The sequence below is a fragment of the Plecotus auritus genome, assembly GCF_963455305.1.
Source record: "Plecotus auritus genome assembly, chromosome: 1".
In the NCBI taxonomy this organism is placed as follows: domain Eukaryota; kingdom Metazoa; phylum Chordata; class Mammalia; order Chiroptera; family Vespertilionidae; genus Plecotus; species Plecotus auritus.
This window is the reverse complement of record NC_137770.1, coordinates 159,675,954-159,699,959: the sequence shown is the minus strand read 5'-3', so window position 1 is coordinate 159,699,959 and position 24,006 is coordinate 159,675,954. Positions and strand designations below refer to the sequence as shown.

At 44.7% G+C, this 24,006-nt stretch overlaps 1 protein-coding gene across 3 annotated transcripts; it reads right to left on the bottom strand.

Moving 5' to 3' along the window:
• Window positions 1-5,550: 5,550 nt before the first annotated feature.
• On the bottom strand, window positions 5,551-23,970 carry ANKRD16 (ankyrin repeat domain 16). 3 transcript variants are annotated; one of them, XM_080679350.1, is made up of 7 exons: window positions 23,134-23,970; window positions 20,428-20,648; window positions 18,473-18,515; window positions 14,500-14,608; window positions 12,081-12,242; window positions 8,088-8,166; window positions 5,551-6,616 (listed from the first exon to the last, which is right to left on the bottom strand). In XM_080679350.1, exons 1-7 carry the CDS (start codon window positions 23,451-23,453, stop codon window positions 6,459-6,461), a joined length of 1,092 nt encoding a protein of 363 aa, XP_080535476.1. In that variant the 5' UTR covers window positions 23,454-23,970; the 3' UTR covers window positions 5,551-6,458. The 3 variants fall into 3 exon arrangements, with proteins under 3 accessions (XP_080535476.1, XP_080535477.1, XP_080535475.1); XM_080679351.1 differs by lacking the exon at window positions 5,551-6,616 and adding an exon at window positions 6,936-7,346 and having other exon boundaries at window positions 23,134-23,932; XM_080679349.1 differs by lacking the exon at window positions 5,551-6,616 and having other exon boundaries at window positions 7,754-8,166; window positions 23,134-23,823.
• Between the last annotated feature and the right edge of the window lie 36 nt (window positions 23,971-24,006).

Genomic DNA, 24,006 nt, shown 5'->3' with positions numbered 1-24,006 from the left:
TATAGGGCCCAGTGGCTCAGCCTCCCCAGTTACCTGAGGTGGACACTCTTGGTGCACCCCTTTGTGGGCTGTGTGCACAGTCTTGTTGTAGTTAAGCCTTTATTGTTGTTGGTATCCCTGGGAGGAATTGACCTCCAGGCCAATTGGCTGTGAGGATCAGCTGTGTCTACGCTGGGAGAACTTCTGTGCTGGAGACACCCTTATGAGACAAGACTTGCAAAAAGCCTCTGTGCTCAGCTTGGATGGGGCAGAGTCTTAGGGCGAAGCAGACAGCATTAGTTTCCCATCAGCCCTGCCCTAATAGGCCCCTGTGTCTCAGTGTCCCTAGGTAATCGCTGCAAGCACCTCTGAGAGAAAGCCGCCCTCGAGTTTCGCCTGCTGCCAGACAGTCCAGTTTCTCCCCGAATGAGTCTGGGTCCCCAGAATCTCGCCCGGAACTGGAGTTCAGTGCAATCGGGAGCTTTTGTCTCCCTCCTGCTTGAGAAAGCCAGCCACGTACTCAGTTTCCCGCCCTCTCCGTGCGCGTGCCTTGGTACCTCTGCCTTCCACAGTTCCTCTGAGTCTCAGTGTGCTTTTCTCTTTCCTGACAGTCGTTTCACCCCATATGAGTCTGGGTCCCCAGAGTCTTGCCCGGAACTGGAGTTCAGTGCAGTCAGGAGCTTTTGTCTTCCTCCCGCTTGAGAAAGCCAGCCGCGCACTCAGTTTCCAGTCTTCTCCACGCACGCATCTCAGAATCTCTGCCTCCTGCAGCTCCTCTGAGTCTCAGTGTGTTTTTCTCTTTCCTTCTAGTTGTAGAATTTCCACTCAGCTAGCCTTCCTGTGGTTCTGGATGATGTCCGTTTTGTCTTTTAGTAGTAGTTTTGAAATTGTTGTGCGAGGCAGCAGTTTAGGTGTTTACCTATGCCGCCATCTTGGTTTCTCCTCCATTAGTCTTGGACTGACTTGTTTGGTGTGCACAACAGGAAATATTTCACTTTTGGAGAACAAGAAAAATAGGTTTAGTTGCGTTACGCTTATTAATTTGTGCAGTTATTGTCTGGCAAGTTAATGTTCAAGAAAAAATATTAATTTATATTAAACTGTTCTATTATTTTATGTTAATAATGACTCATTTATCTCAGCTTGTCTCTATTGAAATAAACCTACGTTTCTATGAAAATTGAAGCTTTTGTTTTTTTGCAGCCCACATAAACTTAAACCTTGTTTATTTGGCCGTGTTAGCCTTTGAGTTTGACATGGTTGGTCTACAGTGATAGCTATGCTCTGGGGCTTCTCCTCCACTCCCTGAAGTTCTCTGGAGCAATAAAACCCTGCAGGAGACAATTAGCACTGCAACCTTTGTTTCTCTTATTTCAAGTGCCCTGAGTATGCCTCTAGGCCTTGAGTATGCAGTGAGTCTTTGGGAGCCTGGGAAGAAGCAACAATAGATTAGCTGATACAGGCCAGATAAGGCACAGTGGCAGAACCTGGGTGGCCTATAATATAATTATTCCCCAGGGTTTTTCTCGGGAATGCCTAGGCCTCTCCACATTATATAGTGAATTGTCCTGGTCAGGAATGTTGTAAATGCTTTATGATAGACCTTTGTCATGCAAAACCGGCAAATCCTTCCTGTTCAGCTCAGGTCAGAGGCCAGCCCTCACTTATACCTTGTGTTTTCTTAATAAAAAAATCCCATCACTCTAATTGTCTCTTGACTTCCTCCATACCCTTGCTGGCTCAGGAAAGCAATTTTAAGAAATCTAAAGACCAAGAAGACATTCTCAGTTAGAAAACTGCAATTGGGTTTCAACACATCTGACTACTACAGTATAGTTTTCTCTCTTCTTTCATTTTCCCCTTCTCCATTTCTTTATTGTACATAAATTAACTGATGTATGTGCACAAACATTTGCATCTTTTTTTTTAACTAAGTGGCCAATGGTATGTTTTGATCTATATCAAATGGAGATGGGATGGGGAAAAATACTGGTTCTGTGAAAACACCCCCTTTCTCCATTAGTGGCATGCTCACTCAGCTCTTATCTTTATATTCCAGTAAGTTATTTTGCTCTGTCTAACAAAAAAAGAACAACATAAAAATTCTTGCATACCTGTTTGATTGGAGAATTTCAATGTTTTTCATGTCATTGTAAAACCATGGACAATTTTATAACTTTTTTGCACATAGCTGTTACTTGTAGGGTAATCTGTCTTTAAGTAGGGATAAATTACTCTAAAAAAATGAATCCTAGATAGTTTTATCTTCAAGTCAAGTGTCTTATTGTTTAAATAAACTTCTTGTTTAAAACAAAACAAAAAAAAGCAAAACACACATGGGAGAATAAAAGGGACATTTCTTTGGCCTGCCACCTGCTGGTGAATTCTAGCCATGCCATGGTTACGTTGAATTTAGTGCCTGACCCTCCCTATCTCACTACTTGAGCTCCCTTCATATACCTTTTTTTTGGTCCGAGTTTCATAATTTCTTTTCCTTTTTGTAATCCCTTTTATATTTCTGTCTTGTAAATACTTTATTATATAATTTTCTTTGGTAATTAATATGTCAGGTCCTGGTTATTTTCAAATGTTTATAATTCTTACCAATTTGTATCTCTTTCCAGGACCCCTGTCTGATCAATCCCAGGAACAGACATTCATAGTGGATCAGGTGCTCTTTCAGGACCAAAATCTCTGAGGAAGTGATTCTTGGTTAAGGCACCAAATCCTGGTGAGACTGGGTGAACCACCCGTAGCAGTCAATGCCCTGGGTCATGTGAGTGGAAGCTCAGGGCTGTGTGGAGGATGGATTTGAAGAGAACAAGACTGCAGCAGGAGGAACAGTTAGGAGGCTACTGTAATAGTGGTCTGGACAAGACTGAGGGCTTGAACAAGGGAGTCTTAATAGGGCAGGAGCAGAATAGACAGAACGGGGCTTTCTGCTAGAGTAAGAGTCAGATTCTTGGTTTCCCACTTGGGTGACTGGTGATCTGCAGTGTCATCAAGTTAGGCAGCAAATACAGGCACACATCTAAGCAGGTTAAGGGGAAACCTATGTTTTGAATAAAGTGTGGGATAGCTTTAGAATGTCTATGCAAAAAATATATATATACAGCAGGTTAGAGAATGGAGTGTCATCAATATTTGGGTGCAGGTGAAATGAGGAGAATGGATGAGATGGTTCTGGGAGCATAGGCAGAATAAGGACAACAGTGAGTTAGAGCCAGAAATGGGCACACTAGCATTTAAGGCCCCAAAAGAGGCATTGGTTCTGGAAGCATATGCACAATAAACAAGACTGAATTGGAGACAGAAGCGGGCACACTAGTATTTACAGGGCAGGCCTTAAAAGAGTCATTTCTGTTGGAGACCAGAAAGGAAAAGTCAGAAAGAAAATCCCAGGAGTGCTATCACAGGTGAAAGAATAAGTTTCCAGAAGGTGGGAGTGATGGATAGTTAAACTGAATGGATCAATAACATGAGGGCTAAAACTATATTACTTAATTTGGCAATTGGAAAGTCACTGGTAACCTAACTGAGAAAAACTTGCACAGAGTAGCAGCTAGGAAGCTGGACTGCAGCAGGTTGAGCAGTGCCTATGAGTTGATGAAACCAAGGGTAGCTTCTTCAAAGAAGTTGGTGTGAGAAAGGATGCTTGGGGTGGAATAATAATTAGGAGTGGCTGTATCATGCAAGGACCAAGGGATGAAATGAAACCATCTAAGTAAGGTGCTCAGCACAGTATATAGGATATAGTAAGTCTTCAAGAAATGTGAATTGTTACCATTTACTTTTTGACCATATAATAATTTCAGACCTTACTATGCACCAGCCTCTGCTCTGGGCCCATAGATTTAGTAAATAAACAAGAGACAAAAACCTTGCCCAAGAAGCTAACATTCTAGTGAGGAGATAGACAAGAAACAAAATCACTCAAAATGTATGGTATACTTGATAGTGGTAAATGCAAAGGAGAAAAAAGAAACTGAGGAAAGGAGATATAAAATGCTGAAGGAGAGAAAAAATTTTTAGATTGGGTGGCCTGGGAGGGCCTCACTGAGGTGACTTTTAAGTAAAGACCCAAAGAAGTGAGAAAGGTACCTATAACTAGACGTAGGGAATAATACTAATTATTTTTATTGTCATTAACATTTTTAATACAGTAAGACTGTGATTATATCATCACTACTATCTTTGTCACAATTGACATTATCATCATTCCTGCCATCTCTGAAACTCCTGGGAACAAACGTGTAACCAGATTTCCCTCATTGCAGCTGGGTGGTGAGCTAGTACAAGGGGGTACATTAGAAGCAAAGCCACAGATGTGAAACGGTCTCACATATAGTCACTGCAAATAAAAAGCTGCTTCACATGTGTGCTGAAGGGATGAGATGGCCAGCACCAGACTGATCTTCCATCCTGCCTGCATGTAACAGGCCATCTTCAGACCCAAAGGGCAGACACACAGACGTCTCTGAAGCCACAGGAAATGTAACTACAGCTTGAATCAGTGCAGATGCAGCATGTAATATAGAGGTCACAAGACAAGATTATATACACTGAGTGGCCAGATTATTATGATCTCTGAATGCATAATAATCTGGCCACTCAGTATATATCCTATATAATAAAAGGCTAATATGTAAATTGTTCCCTCGACCAGGAGTTCGACCAGCAGGCAGGCCGGCCAACTGCCCATGTCCCCTCCCCCTGGCCAGGCTGGCCGGACCCCACCCATACACGAATTGATGAACTGGGCCTCTAATACACACACACACACACACACACTGAGTGGCCAGATTATTATGCGTTCAGAGATCATAATCATCTGGCCACTCAGTGTAATCAAGTATGTTTATCTGATTGTTGGGTACAGGACTCAGTTAGTTCCATCTGGGAATAATAAAGAACTGGAATTTCTAGCTGTTCACCCAGCACAGTACACTGCTGAGAATAGCTAGATGTGTGACAAGCTTTCATGGGACTATACTAAACAAGGAGAACAGGTCTTGCTTGTGATGGATGCATTCGATCTTTCAACAGATTGACTTAGACTAATTAATATCCTCCTCAATTCAGAGAAAATGATACAATAAATAAATAAATAAAAGGAAGAGAATCCAAATGCTTGAAGTCTCATCCTGTCTTCAACATGTTTAAATTGCTACAAATTTCTTAAAAGGTACAAAAAGTGTTCATTCCTTCACAATCACAGGCCTTGATGGCAGACAGCATACAACAGAAAATGTGACCTGCAGGCTTTAACAATAAACCCCTTCCTTAACTGCGGTAATAGAAAAGTTTTGAAATTATCCTAAGTTCATTTTTTAGGTGTATTAATTACCTAAAGAGAGTCAATACAGAACTTGTCTAATAAAAAAGAAATAACCTCAAGACCATAACATAGCTTAACTAGCAGTGCTTAGACTACAGAAACATTTTCATAAATTCCTTGAAAATGTCTGTGTAAATAAAACAGATTGTAAGCACTTCTCTCTGGCTACAAAAACAAATTAAACCATGTAACAAGAAAATGCCTATGAAAGAAAGTAAACAGGACAATTATTTATGGCTCAAATGAACAGTAATTTGCTATATTTTTAATATTACTGCCTTACCATATAATGTTTACTATAAAACATTTCATATATATGTACAAATCCTATATAATAGAGGCAATATGCAAATTGACCCTCACACCCTCATGTCACAAGATGGCGGCCCCCACGTTGTCACAAGATGGTGGTCCCCACGTCATCACAAGATGGTCACAAGATGGCTGCCTCCACGTTGTCACAAGATAGCTGCCACAAGATGGCTGTCCCCACGTTGTCACAAGATGGCCACCAAAAGATGGCCGCCCCCACGTTGTCACAAGATGGCCAGCAGGGGAGGGCAGTTGGGGGTGATTGGGCCAGCAGGGGAGCAGCTAGGTATCAATCATGCCGGCAGGCAGGCAAGTTGTTAGAGGAGACAGCAGTCCCGGATTGTGGGAGGGATGTCTGACTTCCGGTTTAGGCCCGATCCCTGTGAGCCTGGGATTGGGCCTAAACCGGCAGTCAGACATCCCCCGAGGGGTCCCAGACTGGAGAGGGTGCAGGCTTGGCTGAGGGACACCCCCCCAGTGCACGAATTTCATGCACCAGGCCTCTAGTATATACATAAAAGCATGTATACTATATTATATTCCTGCATGTTACATGCTTGCTAAGGAGTCCAGACGCTGACCTCACAAACATCATCTAAATCCATTTGAAGGCCAAAAAATGTAATGCAGGTAAGGAGAGATTTTTAGTGTACCCATCCTCCATCTAGGAAGCCAGTGTCCACATCCTCTGGGAATCTCAGCTGCGGTGGAGAGTGCAGGGGAGGGAGGGCAGAGGACAGCAACTATCCGCAGATTTCACTGAACCTGGTAATGACTTAAGCAGCAGGATATAAGTTACCATGAGTCTTACTGCCTTTTAGAAACACCCTCATGCCGTCATGCTGTGGCTGAAGCACTGAAGGATGTCTGTGTTCCGTGTGAGCTGCTGAGCCCGGGTACCCGTGATGTCTGGGGAGTCCCTCAGCCCAGACTGCAGAAGAAACTTGATGCAGGCCAGGTGCTGACCCGCGCAGGCCAGGTGTAGGGCTAAGCAGAGAGAGAAGTCACACAAACTTAGTGCATGATCCCCAAAGCAATACAGACCTGGCCAGTAGGCTGCTCCTAATGAAAATATCGATTCTTTCAATTGTACAGGTTTTATATTTCCACAATCCCTCTGTGTGACTTTGCCCATAGTTGATTAAAACATTTTTCCTTTTAAGCTGATTGGGATAGAAAGACTTAAAAATAACAAGACCAACTGGAGAGGATTTAAGAGATTTGACTAAAGCAACAAAGCAAGTTTATGAGAAACAGACTTTATTTATTTATTTATTTATTTTTAAATATATTTTATTGATTTTTTACAGAGAGGAAGGGAGAAGGATAGAGAGTCAGAAACATCGATGAGAGAGAAACATTGATCAGCTGCCTCCTGCACACCTCCTACTGGGGATGTGGCCGCAACCAAGGTACATGCCCTTGACCGGAATCGAACCTGGGACCTTTCAGTTTGCAGGCCGATGCTCTATCCACTGGGCCAAACCCGTTAGGGCAGAGAAATAGGAGACTTTAAATGATACAGAAAAATTTTTCAAAGTTTTGTGAACTCTCTCGGTAAAAGTATCACCATGAATGAGAATGATATGACAAAAAGAAAAAGAGATGACAGATCTTCCTGTTCTGATTAGAAATTAGCGTTGAAGGGACCCTGGCTCCTGCTCCAGTCTTTAGGAGAAAGTCTGTGTCCCTGGACTTGGGGACCATCCTCTGTGGCCTGAAAGTGAATAGTTTTCTATGAGTCTTTGAAGTATCATGAAGCCTCCACTAAACTCCTGAAGGATGGCCACGACACAGAGAATGTTATTGAGGTTTATTCTAAAGTATGAATTTAAAGAATTAGCTCTGAAAATATCCTTCTGAGCTCTAAATTGAGAAAACTATAATGATTGCAGTCTTTAAATACACTTAAAAGAGAGATGATCTATGAAGCATCTATAAAATACCTGAATAGCTGGTGGCATCATGACAATATAAAGTGTTTTTATGTCACATATACTGTTGTAGTTTAAAATGATAAAAACAACAATAACAGCAGTAATAATGAGTAGTAGTCATCATCATTGCTATGGTAACAGCAACAGTTCTATTTGGAGATGTAATTTTAAGGAAAAGTTGCTGAGGTAGTAGAGGAATAATATTAAAACCAATGTTTTTAAAAGTCCATGTAGCGCTAGCCAGTTTGGCTCAGTGAATAGAGTGTCAGCCCAAGGACTGAAGGGTCTCAGGTTCAGTTCTGGTCAAGGGCATGTACCTCGATTGCAGGCTTGATCCCGGCCAGGGTTGGGGCAGGCAACCAATCGATTTCTCTCTCTCCATCTCTCCCCCTTTCTTCCACAATCTCTGAAAATCATTGGAGAAAATATCCTCGGGTGAAGATTAATAACAACAATAAAAAAGTGCATGTATTGTTTATATTCCACTGAAAAATAATTTCCAAGGCACAAAGAAACTGTACCTGATCGATTTCTTTCATCTTTAGAGTTGATGTCAGCACCCAAGGAAATGAGCATCTGAACTGTACTCACATGTCCTTCCTGAGGAGTGAAATAAACTCATTATCACTCATTATCATTATGTTTAAAGCACCTTTAAACATAAACATGAATGTATATATTAGGTCATTTTTCTAAAATACTCAATTGCTAAAACTATATTTTTGTATCTAAAGGAAAAATCATTACATCACTCTCAAACTCCACTATAAATCATTAAAGATAGATTTCGGTGATATTCAGTTATTAGAAAATAGATGGTCAACTTTGGAGGCCAAATTACCCACTAATACAGTTGGGTTTCCTTCAGTGTAATGAGTGTAAGTATTGTGACTTATACAGAACACACAATTCCAAATTCTCCCAAGTACATACACTCTTTGCTAAAATCTTTAGGGCAGAGATAAATTAGAAAAGATGGTCACCTCTCCTGAATGGGACTTTCATCATAGCTGGCATTATCATTCATGAGGCAATTTATACACTTTCTATCTAGCCAGTTAGTTCATTAGTATGCGGTGAGACCAAAGTCAAGGTTGTAGGTTCAATCTTCCTGTGGGTGGACCCAACAGCTCTCTCCTGCACCCCCTGCTGTGGCCACAGGTCATTTTTTTAGCTCACCGCCATTTATCTAACCACTTTCTCATAGGGGAATGCAGGCAAGAGTGTGTAGGTCAGGGTGAGGGGACAGACTAGAGGGGGTTAATGGGGGAATATAAGGGACATATGTAATACTTTCAACAATAAAGATTTTAAAAAAATTGCTAAAAAAATAAGGTGTGGAGAAACCAAGATGGCGGCATAGGTAAACACCTAAACTGCTGCCTCGCACAACAATTTCAAAACTACAACTAAAAGACAGAACGGACACCATCCAGAACCACAGGAAAGCTGGCTGAGTGAAAATTCTACAACTAGAAGGAAAGAGAAAAGCTCACAGAGAATTGGAGGTACGGCAAAGGGTCTTTGTGCGCGCAGAGAGGAAGGGCGGCTGAGAGCCTGGCTGACTTTCTCTGGCGGAAGGGGGAAGGAAGCCTCCGACTGCACTGAACCCCAGTTCTGACTGCACTGAACCCCAGTTCCGGGCGAACCCCTGGGGACCCACGCTCTTACGGGGGGAGTCTGGACTCTCGGGCGGAGACTCGAGCTGGGAAAGGCAGAAGTCTGAAGGCGCACGCGGGCCAGTGCGCACAAAGGCTGCGGAGGTTGCCACAGGCTTTCCCTAGTGGAAGGGAGTCAGAGGATCCTGACTGCACTGAGCCCCAGTTCTGACTGCAGTGAACCCCAGTTCCAGGTGAGCCCCTGGGGACCCACGCTCTTGTGGGGGGAGTCTGGACTCTCGGGCGGAGACTCGGGAGCCGGGGAAGGCGGAGGACTGAAAGTGCGCACGCGCGCGTGCGCCAGTGCGCACAAAGGCTGCGGAAGTTGCCACAGGCTTTCCCTAGTGGAAGGGAGTCAGAGGATTCTGACTGCACTGAGCCCCAGTTCTGACTGCAGTGAACCCCAGTTCCAGGCGAGCCCCTGGGGACCCACGCTCTTGTGGGGGGAGTCTGGACTCTCGGGCGGAGACTCGGGAGCCGGGGAAGGCGGAGGACTGAAAGCGCACATGCGCGCAAGGGCAAGGCTGACAGGAAGCCAAGACTGAGACTCCACCCCATCCAAGCTGAGCACAGAGGCTATTGCAATTTGGCAAGCTAATCCTATAAGGCTGTCTCCAGCACTGAACTTCTCCCAGCATAGACACAGCTGATCCTTACAGCCAACTGGCCCGGAGGTCAATTCTTCCCAGTGATACCAACAACAATAAAGACTTAATTAAAACAAGGCTGTACACACAGTCCACAAAGGGGTGCACCAAGAGTGTCCACCTCAGGTTAAATGGGGAAGCAGACCCACTGGGCCATATTGGAAATCTAGCACAAATATCTACCTTACCAACTCAGGGAATCAGTGAAAATGCGGGGTCAAAGAATCAGATCACAAACGAAAGAAATGGAGGAAAACAAACGACTGGATATAGAATTCAAAACCACGGTTATAAGACTTTTTAAGAATATCCTAGAAAAGGCCGATAAATATAACGAGACCCTCGAAGATATGAAAAAGGACCAACTAGAAATTAAACATACACTGACTGAAATAAAAAATATTATACAGAGACCCAAAAACAGAATAGAGGAACACAAGAATCAAGTCAAAGAATTGAAATACAAAGAAGCAAAAAACACTCAACCGAAAAAGCAAAAAGCAAAAAAAAAAATCCAAAAAGTTGAAGATAATGTAAGAAGACTCTGGGACAACTTCAAGCGTACCAACATCAGAATTATGGGGGTGCCAGAAGAAGAGAGAGAGCAAGATACTGAAAACCTATTTGAAGAAATAATGACCGAAAACTTCACCCACCTGGTGAAAGAAATAGACTTACAAGTCCAGGAAGCCCACAGAACCCCAAACAAAAGGAATCCAAAGAGGACAACACCAAGACACATCATAATTAAAATGCCAAGAGCAAAAGACAAAGAGAGAATATTAAAAGCAGCAAGAGAAAAACAGTTACTTACCTACAAGGGAGCACCCATACGACTGTCAGCTGACTTCTCAACAGAAACTATGCAGGCCAGACGGGAGTGGCAAGAAATTTTCAATGTGATGAATAGCAAGAACCTACAACCAAGATTACTCTACCCAGCAAAGCTATCATTCAGAATTGAAGGGCAGATAAAGAGCTTCACAGATAAGAAAAAGCTGAAGGAGTTCATCACCACCAAACCAGTATTATATGAAATGCTGAAAGGTATTCTTAAAGAAGAGGAAGAAGAAAAAAGTAAAGAGAAAAATTATGAACAACAAATACATATCTATCAACAAGCGAATCTAAAAATTAAGTGAATTAAAAACCTGAGGAACAGAATAATCTGGTGAATATAATAGAATCAGGGGCATAGAAAGGGAGTGGACTGATAATTCTCGGGGGAAAGGGGTAAGGGGGGTTCATGAAGAGAATGGACAAAAATCATACACCTATGGATGAGGACAGTGGGGGGGAGGTAAGGGCAGAAGGTGGGGTGGGAAATGGGTGGAGGGGAGCTATGGGGGGAAAAAGGAGAAATAATTGTAATAATCTGAATAAAGATTTATTTAAAAAAAAAAATAAGGTGTGTAGGTTATCAGAAAACAGTCTTGTTGCTAGAAAAACAAGTAAAGGCAAGTAGCCAATCATGTTAAAGATAATAAGCAAATACTCCTATTATTTAAAACAGGAGGAAAACTTTTTAAAATAAGATTTTTATTAAGTGAGATTTTTTCCTTTTTTAAAATATTTTTAAAACTGATTTTTTAGAGAGAGAAGAAGGGCGAGGGATAGAGAGATGGAAACACTGATGAGAGAGAAACATCAATCGGCTGCCTCCTGCACCGTCCCACTGGGGATTGAGCCTGCAACCCGGGCATGTGCCCTAGCCAGGAATCGAACCAGGGATCTCTTGGATCGTGGATCGATGCTCAACCACTGAGCAACACAAGCCAGGCTGTAGTGAAAAATTTTTGCATGTCTTAACATATTTTATACGTTAGAGAGGCTGGTAAATGCAACTCCCTTCCCTCAGTTAAAAAATTTTAACTTCTGAAATCTCTTATTAGGAGAGAGGGCTAGGAATTTAATATAATGGATTTTTACGGCTTCAAAAAACATCATTCTTGAAGACGAAAAAAGGGCGGGATGAAACATAAAATCCAGGCATTGAATGGAATAAAGGGTGTTTTCAGTTTTTACCTAGCAACAAATAAAGGTAGGTTTTTATTTAAAGGGATGCAGGGCTTCCTTTAACATTTTAGGAGCATAGCATGAGCAACTTTTTTTCTTCCAGAGATGGAGTCAAAGCAATAGGACAGTGGAGCTATTTATCAGTAGAGGAAGGCAAGTCTAAGGAAGCAGAAACTTATGAAAAGAAACAAACCTTAGCTGCATAATGAAGTGCTGTAAGGTGGGTTGATGTTGCTTTCACATCTACATCAATGCCAAGTTCAGAGACCAAGAATCGGATGGCTTCATTCTGCCCAGTGACTGCTGCCCTGTGTATAGCCTGGGCCCCCAGGGAATCCTCAGCACAAATGCAAGCCTAGTAGGTTAGGGAGAGATAGGAACAAAAATAAGCAGCAGAGAAACCTGGGTTCATGGACCTTCTGACATTTTAGCTACAATTTGTTGCCTATGTACATTTTTCTGGGCCTATGTTAAATAGCTTTTGTCAGATTATTTTTTTTTTGTGGTAATTATTATTATTATTTTAATCTTTATTATTGAGCTTTTGTCAGATTCTTAAAGGACTCTATAAACAAACAAAAATGGTTAAGATTCAATGATCTAAAGTGTGCCAAAAATGCACTCAGTGGGGTTTGTTTTTATTACTGTAAAACAGCTACTGTTACTTTGCTGCCATGGCCAGGTAGCTCAGTTGGTCAGAGCATCATCCTGATATGCCAAGGTTGCGGGTTTGATCCCTAGTCAGGGCACATACAAGAATCAACCAATCTTATCCTATACTAGAGGCCTGGTGCACAAAATTCGTGCACTCGGCGGGGGGGGGGGGGGGCCCTCAGCCAGGCCTGCACCCTTTCACAGTCTGGGAGCCCTCAGAGGATGTCTGACTGACAGCTTAGGTCTGCTCCCCACAGGAAGTGGGCCTAAGCTGGCAATCGGATATCCATAGCGCTGCCACAGAGGCAGGAGACACTCCCACCGCTGCAGTTGTGCTAGCTAGCTTGAGCCCGGCTTCTGGCTGAGTGGCGCTCCCCCTGTGGGAGCACACTGACCACCAGGGGGCAGCTCCTGTGTTGAGCATCTGCCCCCTGGTGTTCAGTGCATGTCATAGTGACCGGTCATTCTGCTGTTCGGTTGATTTGCATATTAGCCTTTTATTATATAGGATAATAAAGAGCTAATATGCAAATGGTCATCATGCCCTCACGCCATCATGCTGTAACAGCTCAGACACTCAACACTGGGGAGAAAGGAATGGGGACCAGCCAGGCACAAATGAGCTTGTGAGAGAGGAATGGGGACCAGCCAGGCTGTGGCCCAGGAGAGGGACAAGCCACCCGCCCCACGGTCCGGGGCGCCAGCAGCTGGGGCTGTGGCCCGGGAGAGGGACAAGCCACCTGCCCTGCGGTCCGGGGTGCCAGCAGCTGGGGCTGTGGCCTAGGAGAGGGACAAACCTCCTGCCCCGTGGTCCCGGGCACCTGCGGCTGCAGCTCAGGCAAAGCCGCCTGCCCACTGTCCCCTGTGGCTGTGGCCAGGCCGGGCAAAGCCAGCCCGGGTCCTGGGTGCCTGCGGCTGGCCAGAGGGAGGGAAGCCCAGGTCCCAGGTGCCTGCAACCGGCAGGAGGAGGGAATCTTGAGTCCCAGGTGCGGGGCAATGCAGAGGCAGTTAGGGCCAATCAGGCCAGTAGGGGAGCAGTTAGGGGCGATCAGGCAGGCAGACAGAGGTGGTTAGGGGTGATCAGGCAGACAGAGGTGGTTAGGGGCGATCAGGCAGGCAGGCAAGTGGTTAGGATCCAGCGGTCCTGGATTGCGAGAGGCAGTCAGACATCCTCCGAGGGGTCCTGGATTGGAGAGGGTGCAGACCGGGCTGAGGGACTCCCCACCCCTCCGTGCACAAGTTTCATGCACAGGGCCTCTAGTCTATACAATAAAAGTCTAAGCAGAACAATCATAACAACTAGTTGCTATGATGCACACTGACCACTAGGGGGCAGACACTCAATGCAGGAGTTGCCTCCTGGTGGTCAGTGTGCTCCCACAGGGGGAGTGCTGTTCAGCCAGAAGCCGGGCTCACTGTTGGCGAGCACAGCGGCAGTGTCGGGAGCCTCTCCCGCCTCTGCGGCAGCAGTAAGGAGCAGTGAGCAGGCGGGCGGTAAGGAGTGAGGGGTCCTGGACTGCGAGAGAAATGTCCGACTACCGGCTTAGGCTGACATCCGCAAGGGGTCCCAGACTGCGAGAGGGCATAGGCCGGGCTGAGGGATCCCCCCCCCAGTGCACGAATTTCGTGCACTGGGCCTCTAGTGAGTACATAAATAAGTGGAACAACACATCAATTTTTCTCTCTCTCTTCCTCTTTCACTAAAATCAATTTTTAAAAAAGAAAACATTTTGCTAACTGCTTCATGTATATTATATTATTTAATCTTTAGAGTAACCCTCTGAAGAATTAAAATTTGTCACCACTTTACAGATGGAAATACTGATGCTTAAAGAGGTTAAGGGGTCCCACAGGGGGATCATGGCAGTGCTGGAATTTGAACCCAGGATCTGAATAACTATGATCTCTGTTTATCCTATGACCTAAAACTCATAGAAAATACCAAACCATTGCTGTACCTTATGTTTTTCGAGGAGAAGCCTGGCTATGTTGATGTGCCCACATTGAATTGCATCCATAAAGGGTGTGAGGCCACACTTGTCTCTGCAGTCTGGTTCATATTGACACCTAGAGCCCAAACCCAAAATAACAGAACTGAGAAGAGCCACTGCTTCATACCCAATGGACAGTTGACTCTTGACCACCTGTAGTAGATGACATGCCCTACAAATGATCTGTGAAAATCTGCAGCACTCTCTCTTTTCCCCATCTCAATATTAGAACTTAGCTTTTCAACAGTATGTCGGTTTCCCCCAGCGAATCTGTTCCTCTTCTAAACTTAAGTCGTTCCATATTATGGACTACAATTTCTCCAACTTCTCATGCCAGGAACCTTGACATCACCCCTTAGCCCTCAAACCCAATCTATTACCTCTCAATTCTGCATTCAAAATATTTTAATTGTTTTTTTCTCTCTTTCACTGCTTTTACCCCTTAGGACCAAATCAATAGATAATAGCTTCCTGTTTTTCTCATCTTGGCTTCTGCCCTGCTAATTCATTCTCAGAGCTACCAGAATAATCTTTTCACCATGCAATTTGGGTATGGCTGCTCCTGTTATAAACCTTTAACTAGTACGTCCCAAAAACAAAGCACAAAATTTGGAACTTCAGCATGACCTCTAGTGGTCAAGATAACGTCCCACAAACTTACCTCTCCAGGTTTCTCTTGCCCACATACCCACCACTCTGTGCTTACTGTAACCTACCTTCTTCATGGTTGTTCTTTCTTCTAGGACCTGCTTATTTCCTGGTCCTACCTGCCCTATCATCTTCTTAGTTTCACCTCCCACCTGTCCTATCTTCTTATGTTTCATCTTCTTCATGGTCCAACCTGTCCTATCTTCTTCTCAGTCCTACCTTCTTCACCATCCTATCTTACCTGCCCTACTGTCTCCTTGGTCCCACCTTCTTCTCCATCAAATCTCCCTTTTTGCGTTCCTACCCTCAACTTCCTGTCCTATCTTCTCAGTCTCACCTCCTACCAGTCTGATCATCTTCTGTTCCTACCTTCTTCATGATCCTACTTGTCTTAATTTCTTTTCTATCCTACCTTCTTTATGGTCCTGCCTTTTTCCTGCTCTTTCATTTGCCCAGCTCTTTGCTGCCTTTGCACTTGCTGATCCCCTCTGCTTAGAAATTATTTCTCCATTCTTCACTTGGCAAACTCCAATGCATTCTTCAAATCACAGCTCTGTGACTTCACAGAGGCCCGTCTTTTCTCCTGCATCAACAGTACCTTTGCTTCCACATGCCATTGTATGCTTTTTCTCTTAGCGTTACAGGTTTCCCCCACTAGCTGAAAGTAGAGCATTCTAACAAAACTTTTTGTAAGCCAAAATGGCATAAAGCAATGAGTATCTTCACCTTTCTGAAAGTTTGCATTACATGTGCCATTTCACTTTTATGAAATACCTGCATTGCTATAGTAACAGCTTTTCATGTAAAAGTGAAAATCCTCTTCAGATTCTTTTGATTAGTGAAAAAAGGTACTAATGTAGGTCTTATATATAGGTGAAGTCTGTGAAAATCTGCAGCACTCTCTCTTTTCCCCATCTCAATATTAGAACTTAGCTTTTCAACAGCATGTCTGTTTCCCCCATAATGCAAACTTTCAGAAAACAGAGCGACCTGTATTACAATTTGTAATTTTACTAGAGGCCCGGTGCACGAAATTCGTGCGGGGGGGGGGGGGGGGTGGTGGATGTGCCCAGCCCGCACCCTCTCCAATCTGGGACCTCTCGAGGGATGTCCGACTGTCCATTTAGGCCCGATACAATAGGATCAGGCCTAAACGGGCAGTCGGACATCCCTCTCACAACCCAGGACTGCTGGCTCCCAACTGCCCGCCTGCCTGCCTTCCTGACTGCCCCTAACCGCTTCTGCCTGCCAGCCCAATCACCCCCTAACCACTCCCCTGCCAGCCTGATTGATGCCTAACTGCTTCCCTGCTAGCCCGATTGCCCCTAACTGCCCTCTCCTGCCAGCCTGGTCGCCCCCAACTGCCCTCCCTGCAGGCTTGGTCCCCCCCAACTGCCCTCCCTTGCCGACCCAGTCACCCCTAACTGCCCTCCCCTGCCAGCCTCATCGCCCCTAACTGCTCTCCCCTGCTGGTCTGGTCCCCCTGCCAACTGCCCTCCCCTGCAGGCCTGGTCACCCCTAACTGCTCTGTCCTGCAGGCCTGGTCTCCCCCAATGACCCTCCCCTGCCGGCCTGGTACCCTCCAACTGCTCTCCCCTGCAGGCCTGGGTCCCCCCCAACTGCCCTTCCCTGCAGGCCTGATTGCTCCCAACTGCCCTCCCTTGCAGGCCTGGTCCCTCCCAACTGCCCTCCCCTGCTGGCCATCTTGTGGCAGCCATCTTTGACCACACGGGGGCAGCCATCTTGTGTGTTGGAGTGACAGTCAATTTGCATATTATTCTTTTATTAGATAGGATGGTATTTGATTGCCTTTTGATACTTGGCTTTTACATCAGCCTATAGGTTGTTAGGAAAAGGACTGCATTTGTTTTGCTTACCACCCAGCACCTAACACATAGGAGATGCTTCCAAAAATGTTTGTTCAATGAATGAATATTTATAAATTTGCTGACAATCAAGTATGTTCCAATTTGCAGTAGGCAAGCCCTACACATAAGCGATGCTTTCAGGGCACTGCATTAAGCCCTCCTCTCTTCTTACTATGCGTTGTCTACTTAGGTAATCTCTTCCACTCTTAAAATTCAATTATTATCTCTTTGTTGATGAAGCTCACATTTGTATCTTAGCCCATACCTGTTTTTTGGGCTTCATATCTGTGTCTCTATCTGCTCCCTTGACATTTTTGCTTGGATGTCTCACAGGCACATGCAACTCAACATGTCCCAAAGTGAACGTGTCATCTTTTCACACAAAACCTGCTCCCCCTCCATTGCTCTTTACCTCAGTAAATGGCACCAGCACCAGCTGCTTAAGTGAGAAACCTGAAAGTCATCCTTGCCCTTTCCTTCTCCCCGAGTCCTTTTATTGAATCATTCACCTAGATCTACTGATTCTACTGAAGTATCTCCAAATCTTTTCCTTCATCCCTACAGTCCAGCTATAATTTCTTTCCCGTTTAACTACAATAGCCTCCCAACAGCTTTCGAAGCACCCACTCTTGCCTCTCCTCCATTTCATTTGCTATTTTGCAACTAGAGGATCTTTGAAAAATGCAAATTTCTTATTCTACTCACCCTGCTTAAATCCCTTCAATGGCATCTTATATGCTTAAAATAAAACCTAAAATCCTTCCCATAGTCTATAATGTACCACCTGATTGAAACCTGCCCTTCCTCTCCAGCCTCACCCCAAACCATTCTCCCCCTCACTATAGGCTTCAACACATACTGAGCTTCTTTCAGTTTCTTACATGCACTATGGTTTTCCCAGGATGAGCATCCCTGAGTACTGTTTCCTCTGACTGAAGACCCCCTGCCTCCCACTCTCAGCCTCCTCAGGTCATAGTTTAAATATGACTCTTCAGTTCATAGTTTAAATGACACTGGGGCTGAGATTCCTCACTCCTATGCCAAGTTGGGTCTTCTTGTCATATGCTTCTGCAAGGATCCTGCAATTCCTCGTAATGGCCACCAGATTCATACAACTAGTGCAGTGTCTGTGAGTTCCATAAGGAAAAAACATTGTCTCATTTCTATTGTAACCCCTGCATCTGGTACAATTCATAATAGGCACTGAATAAATAGATGAATACTTGTTGAATGGACAAATAAATGGCTTTCTCTCAAATTTGTTAGCTATTTTTGTTTTACGTTCTTTAAATTATCTGCCTATGTCCTTTGCTCTTTTGGTACTTTAGCTGCTCCTGAACAATTTGCTTGAGCTCTTTAAGTAGCATTGACATTAACTGTCATGATTAGCAAATGTCTTCCTCAATCTGCTGTTTTGTTCTTACCTCTGAAGAAGCACCTTTACTGCCTCTAAACAGCCATGCATTGCTGGGAGAAGAGAGTTGAGAATTAGAGTTTTTAGGTGCACATATAAAATGCTTCTTTCCTCCTGGCACTGGTCTCTGTCCCATCTTTTTAGCTATGACTTACAGGAAGGGGCAATTAAAGTAGGTACATTAATAAAAATCTAGCTGGATAATTGGTAAAGAATGACGTTGATATTGAATAGGTCCATAGCCAAAACTGATTATCTTGTCTTTATGAACACTTTTATAGAAAATTTTCAATCCTAAACTTATCTATCTCCTCACTTTTCAGTTGAGCCAGGCAGTTTTTGCCCAGGAAATGTAAAACATTTTAAGAGTAATCCGTGACAAAATAACCAGGAATTTAATTCTACTACTAAAAATAACTATGGTCAATAATAAAGCTTTTGACTATCTGTGCATCACTACTTTGTGTAAATGACTGGGTATTATTTCTCCAAAAGGGGATCTAGTCAAACAATTTGTGAACAGAAAAACCTTATGTTCACTCTTGCAAAAGGATTCCTTGGTTCTTACCTGCCCACTGTGGCTAAAACAATTGTATGCATATTTCCTAAACTATGTCATGCCACAGGTATTGATTTTTAGAGAAATTAAAAGCCCTGTATTCTAATTCAATGAACTCTCTAGAAGGCTAAAGATTATTTTCTAGATTTCTTGATCTGGACTCAAGCTCATTAATATCCAATTCATCTTACGCCACAGCAGCTTTGCTTTTTACTAATTTAAAATAATCTATAAATAGATAATTCAGAATTAAGACTAATTACTCAAAACAAGAAAAATACCCTAAATTTATATTTGACATTATCACTAGATAAGTCAAATACACTCAGGTATTTAATTATAAGCACCTATATTTATTTAATGGATAGTGCTGTGGTAGGTATTGCTGAGTATATTTAAAAACCGTCTCTGCCCTAGCTGGTTTGGCTCAATGGACAGAGCGTCGGCCTGCAAACTGAATGGTCCCAGGTTCGATTCCAGCCAAGGGCACATGCCTGGGTTGCGGGCTCGGTCCCCAGTAGGGGGTGTGCAGGAGGCAGCCAATCAATGATTCTCTCTCATTGATGTTTCTATCTCTCTCTCACTCTCCCTTCCTCTCTAAAATCAATAAAATATTTACCCCCCCCCCAAAAAAAAAACCAAAAACCCGTCTCTTGCCCAGCTGGTGTGGCTCAGCGGTTGAGCGTTGACCTAAGAACCAGGAGGTCACAGTTTGATTACTGGTCATGGCACATGCCCAGGTTGAGGGCTCAATCCCCAGTAGGGGGCATGCAGGAGATAGCTGATCAATGATTCTCTCTCATCACTGATGCTTCTCTCTCTCTTTCTTTCTTTCTCTCTCTCTCTCTCTCTCTCTCTCTCTCTCTCTCTCTCTCTCCCCCCCCTCTTCTTCTCAGAAATCAATAAAAATATATATTAAAAACAAATAACAAACAAACAAAAACCCTGTCTCTTTTCCTCCTGTCTTTAATAATAAAAACAATGTGAAAATGATCATAAAAATAGCAACAGCCCATTCTGTGCTCATACGTCACACACTGTGCTAAGGGGTTTAGCTACATCCAGCTCCTTAAACTCTGAAACAACCTTGCGATTTGGGCATCATTGTCATCATTATCTTGCTGTTGAAACTAGCTCAAGAGACTAGGCTCCTTGCCCAAGGCCAAAGACTTAGTGAGGAAAAAAACCAGCATACCATCTAACTAGCTGGGAAGACTAAGATTGATATTTATGAAAAGTGAATACAAGAAAGAAGTGCATGTTAAGTACCAAGTGACATTAGCTTTAGAAACTAAGTGTATGCCAAAATATCCCAAAGCTGCTCTTATTCACCAACCGCTATTTTCCAAAACCCTCCACTCGATGCCATTCTGCAGTGTTGGGGGAGGCAGAGCTCCAGGCCATACCTGCCGTGTGCAGAGGAGTTCTGTTAATTTTGCTCTCTGTCTTCCAGGCATCTGGGCAAATGGTGAGCAAGTACTGGAGGACTGGAGGGTCACCTTCTCGGCTGGCAATGTGGAAACTGTTCCAGCCATCTTTGTTCTTCAGAAGTGGATCTGCACCATGTTCTACAAGGTCCTGGATCACCTCGAGATTCTTCCTTGTGCAAGCCATCATCAAAGGAGTCCTAAGGCCAAAGAGGACAAGCTGTCAGATAGAAGGGTAGCTGAGACATTACAAGGGTACAACCAGGTCTTTAGAAAAACACACATCCTTGGTAGAGATGGAAAACCTAGAGGACTCAGGGATTTGGGAAGCAGGAAACTTTCAACTACTTTGCCTGCCCTGAGGACTCTGGGTGAAATAAGAGGAAAATGATTGTGATGTAGGCATGCCTACAAAAGGGGGATACCAAGGAGGCAAAGCTGCTTCTGGGCTAGTTTCTAGTATGGCACTGAATTGGGACAGAAGTAGTCCAAATCATAAAGTCTGTCCTGAAGAATCTTACCTAATAATAGACAAAGATGTAAACTGACCGTACCTCCACTATGCCCACAGCCAATCAGAGTGAGTATGCAAATTAGAAGGCCAAAGATGGCGGCTGCCCAGCTGCTCCAGGCATGGAGTGGCCAGGCGGGGCAGGACGCCTGCTATGAGAGGGAGGGCGTTGAGGGGGGAAGGGGGGCCTTGAAGGGATCTACAGGAGCGAAGAGAAGACTGCAGACTCCGGAGTCTGCAGCGAAGACAAAGATGGCAGACTCTGGCCTGAGACTGCAGCAAAGATGAAGAAGGCAGACTCCGGTGGGAGCAAAGGCCTGGGTCCCGGGTGCCGGAGGAAAACCAGTGCTGGAAGCCAAGGGAAGGAAGGCCTATTGCACGAATCTCTTCGTGTAGCGGGCCTCTAGTATTGCATAAAAGGTACTCTGCTGGACTTATCCCACTTACTTTAGTCAGAAACCACTTATCCTATCTTATATAATAAAAGAGTAATATGCAAATTGTCCCCTCAACTGGGAGTTCAACCAGGCCCCCCCCCCCCCCCCCCCCCCCCGCGCAGATCGGATCCCACCTGTGCATGAATTTATGCACCGGGCCTCTAGTTAATTATATTGTGCTGAAAAAGAGTTTAAAAAGAGCATTTGACACTGCACCTAGCTTAAACAAACATACATTAGTGGAGCAAATGAAACAGTGTGATTACAACAAGTTTCTGTACTGACTTGTGTCCACAACTTTAGGAGAGTGAAATACATTATAACTATATCAAGAGAGGTGGCTCTGGTCTTCCTCTTCTGCCACATGAATGATTTGGGGTAAGCCATTTCACTTCCATGAGCTTTTTTTTTTTTTATCTGCAAAACGAGGGAGCTATGATTTCTGAAAAGCAGCGGCAGGTCTTGTATACCTCCTCATTCCCAGGGTTAGAACCTATATCTGGCACATTGTGGGAGCTCACGATACTTGGGTGATCTCTGAAGTCTCATTTAAGATTTATCTTGTAAGGTTGCTATATTAGTTAATTACCAACACTACTTTTGTTTTGGGGGGGGTGAGGGGTAATGTAGTAATAACAGTGAATGAGAAATTAAGAGGAAAACAAACAGATAAATGAAGGCTGGAATTTTCAAGAACCTCATGAAGGGAATGAATCTTGAGCAAGGCAGGATCATTGGAAAAGCAGGTAAGGTATTTCAGAAAGAAAAAAAAAAAGAGAGAATGGGCAAAAATGTCTCACTGTGATTATACACTTCCCAAATACATAATCATATGAACCTCGTCTTTTTAGTGTTTTGTTTTGTTTTTGGCTGTTTCCTTATGTGAATTATTGCTTTGAGGAGTATATGAGGTCTATGCCTCTTGGAACTGTCTTTAGGTCAGCTTACCAGCAGCACAAGAAAAGCAGTCTTGTGCTTAGTCACAGCCAAGTGCAACCCTGAAAACACAACCAGGCCTACTCCCCCCCGCCCTTGGGCAAAATGTACTTTACTTTATGTGGCTGTCTTCTGTGTAGGCAAGAATTTCATTTTGTTATGAATTTTGCCAGATTCATAACCTCTAAGTGAGTACTGAAAACAATATTGGTCTAACAAAATGCAATTGTTTTGTGTGATGGTAAAGGTGAGTATGTTGACTGTGGAGGTGGTTATGCAAAGCTACACATACAGAGAGCATCACATACATATAAGTGTAGGTATAATTTGATGAAATGTGAATAAGTTTATTAATTGTAGCAATGTCAATTTCTTAGTTCTGTTATGGTAGTGTAACCTATAAGATGTTAATGTTGGGGGAGCCTAGGGGAAGGGCACATGGGACTTCCCTGAACATTTCTTTGTCATGTTCTGTGAACCTATATAGCTACTTCAAAATTTAAAAAGTTAAATCAATGCCATTGGTGAAGTAATCATTTACCAGATGTCCCCAGAAGAACTTCGTATCCTGGGGCTCATGTTATATTCACTGATATTCTTCTATCTGTTTGATCATATTCTGTACTGTTCTCTGCTTTATAAAGGAGAAGCAACTCTCGGGACCAAACAGTTGACTCCCAAGGGTAGGAACAATGTGCTCTAATGAGAAGCTATGCTGTAGAGGCAGAAAAAGTACATGGGAATATATGATTCTGCGGAAAGGGGCTTAAGGGGTGTCTTTCTGGAACTCCTGCCACCTACCAGTCAGCCTTCTTCAGGCAGTCGACCACGGCTCCTCGGCCCAGCAGGTACCGCACACAGTCCCGGTGACCCATGGAAGCAGCTTCGTGTAGAGGCCGCTTGTAGTCTCGGTTGGCAGCCTCGATGTCCATGTCCCAGGCCTCGGCCAGATAGGCCAGGATGTCCAGACGACCGTGGCGGGCGGCGCAGTGCAGCAGGGTGTCTCCCGCCGGCCCCGGGCAGCTGGGGGGCCCCGCTCCCTGCAGTTCCTCCCGCAGGGCGCACAGTCGACCTTCTTGCACCAGCCTGCAGAACCGCCTCGCGTCCCGGGGCGCCGCCATGGCCACCGGGGCCAGGCTAGGTAACCAAGTCCCCAGCCCTGCCCTACGCTTCCCTCTCCGGACCGCGCTCTAGGGGCAGAGCCGCGCCTCCCTACGCGGGGTGGTTAGTGTCCCTGCAAACAACTCGCCTCCCGAACGCGCGCTCCAGGTGCGGGCGTAGCCGTGTTCGAAGACGCGCGGCTGCCGACCGCACTGGTTTCATTTTGGGCAAAACATTAGGTAGTTGTCGTCGAACCCGCCGGAATCCGTGCTCTTCCGCGCCAGGGCGCCCGGCTCTGAATCGCTGCCAGGGGAGGGGTCAGCGCGGTGCCTGCACTGGTGAGGGGCCCCAATGGCAGCTCAGCGCCCACGAGATACCAGTAAAGGAGCCGGGGTGGGGCCTCGCGCGTCCCCACCCACCGCCACTCCAACACCCGGCCGTAGCCAGCCTCCGCCCCACCGCTGCAGTCCCACCGGCCCCAAGAGCTCGGAGGAACTCTGGGAAAGTTTCCACTGGTCTTTTCACCTTAGCGGAAGTGCGGACGGGGAGGGGCCTCTAAGCCGTGGCCGCGCC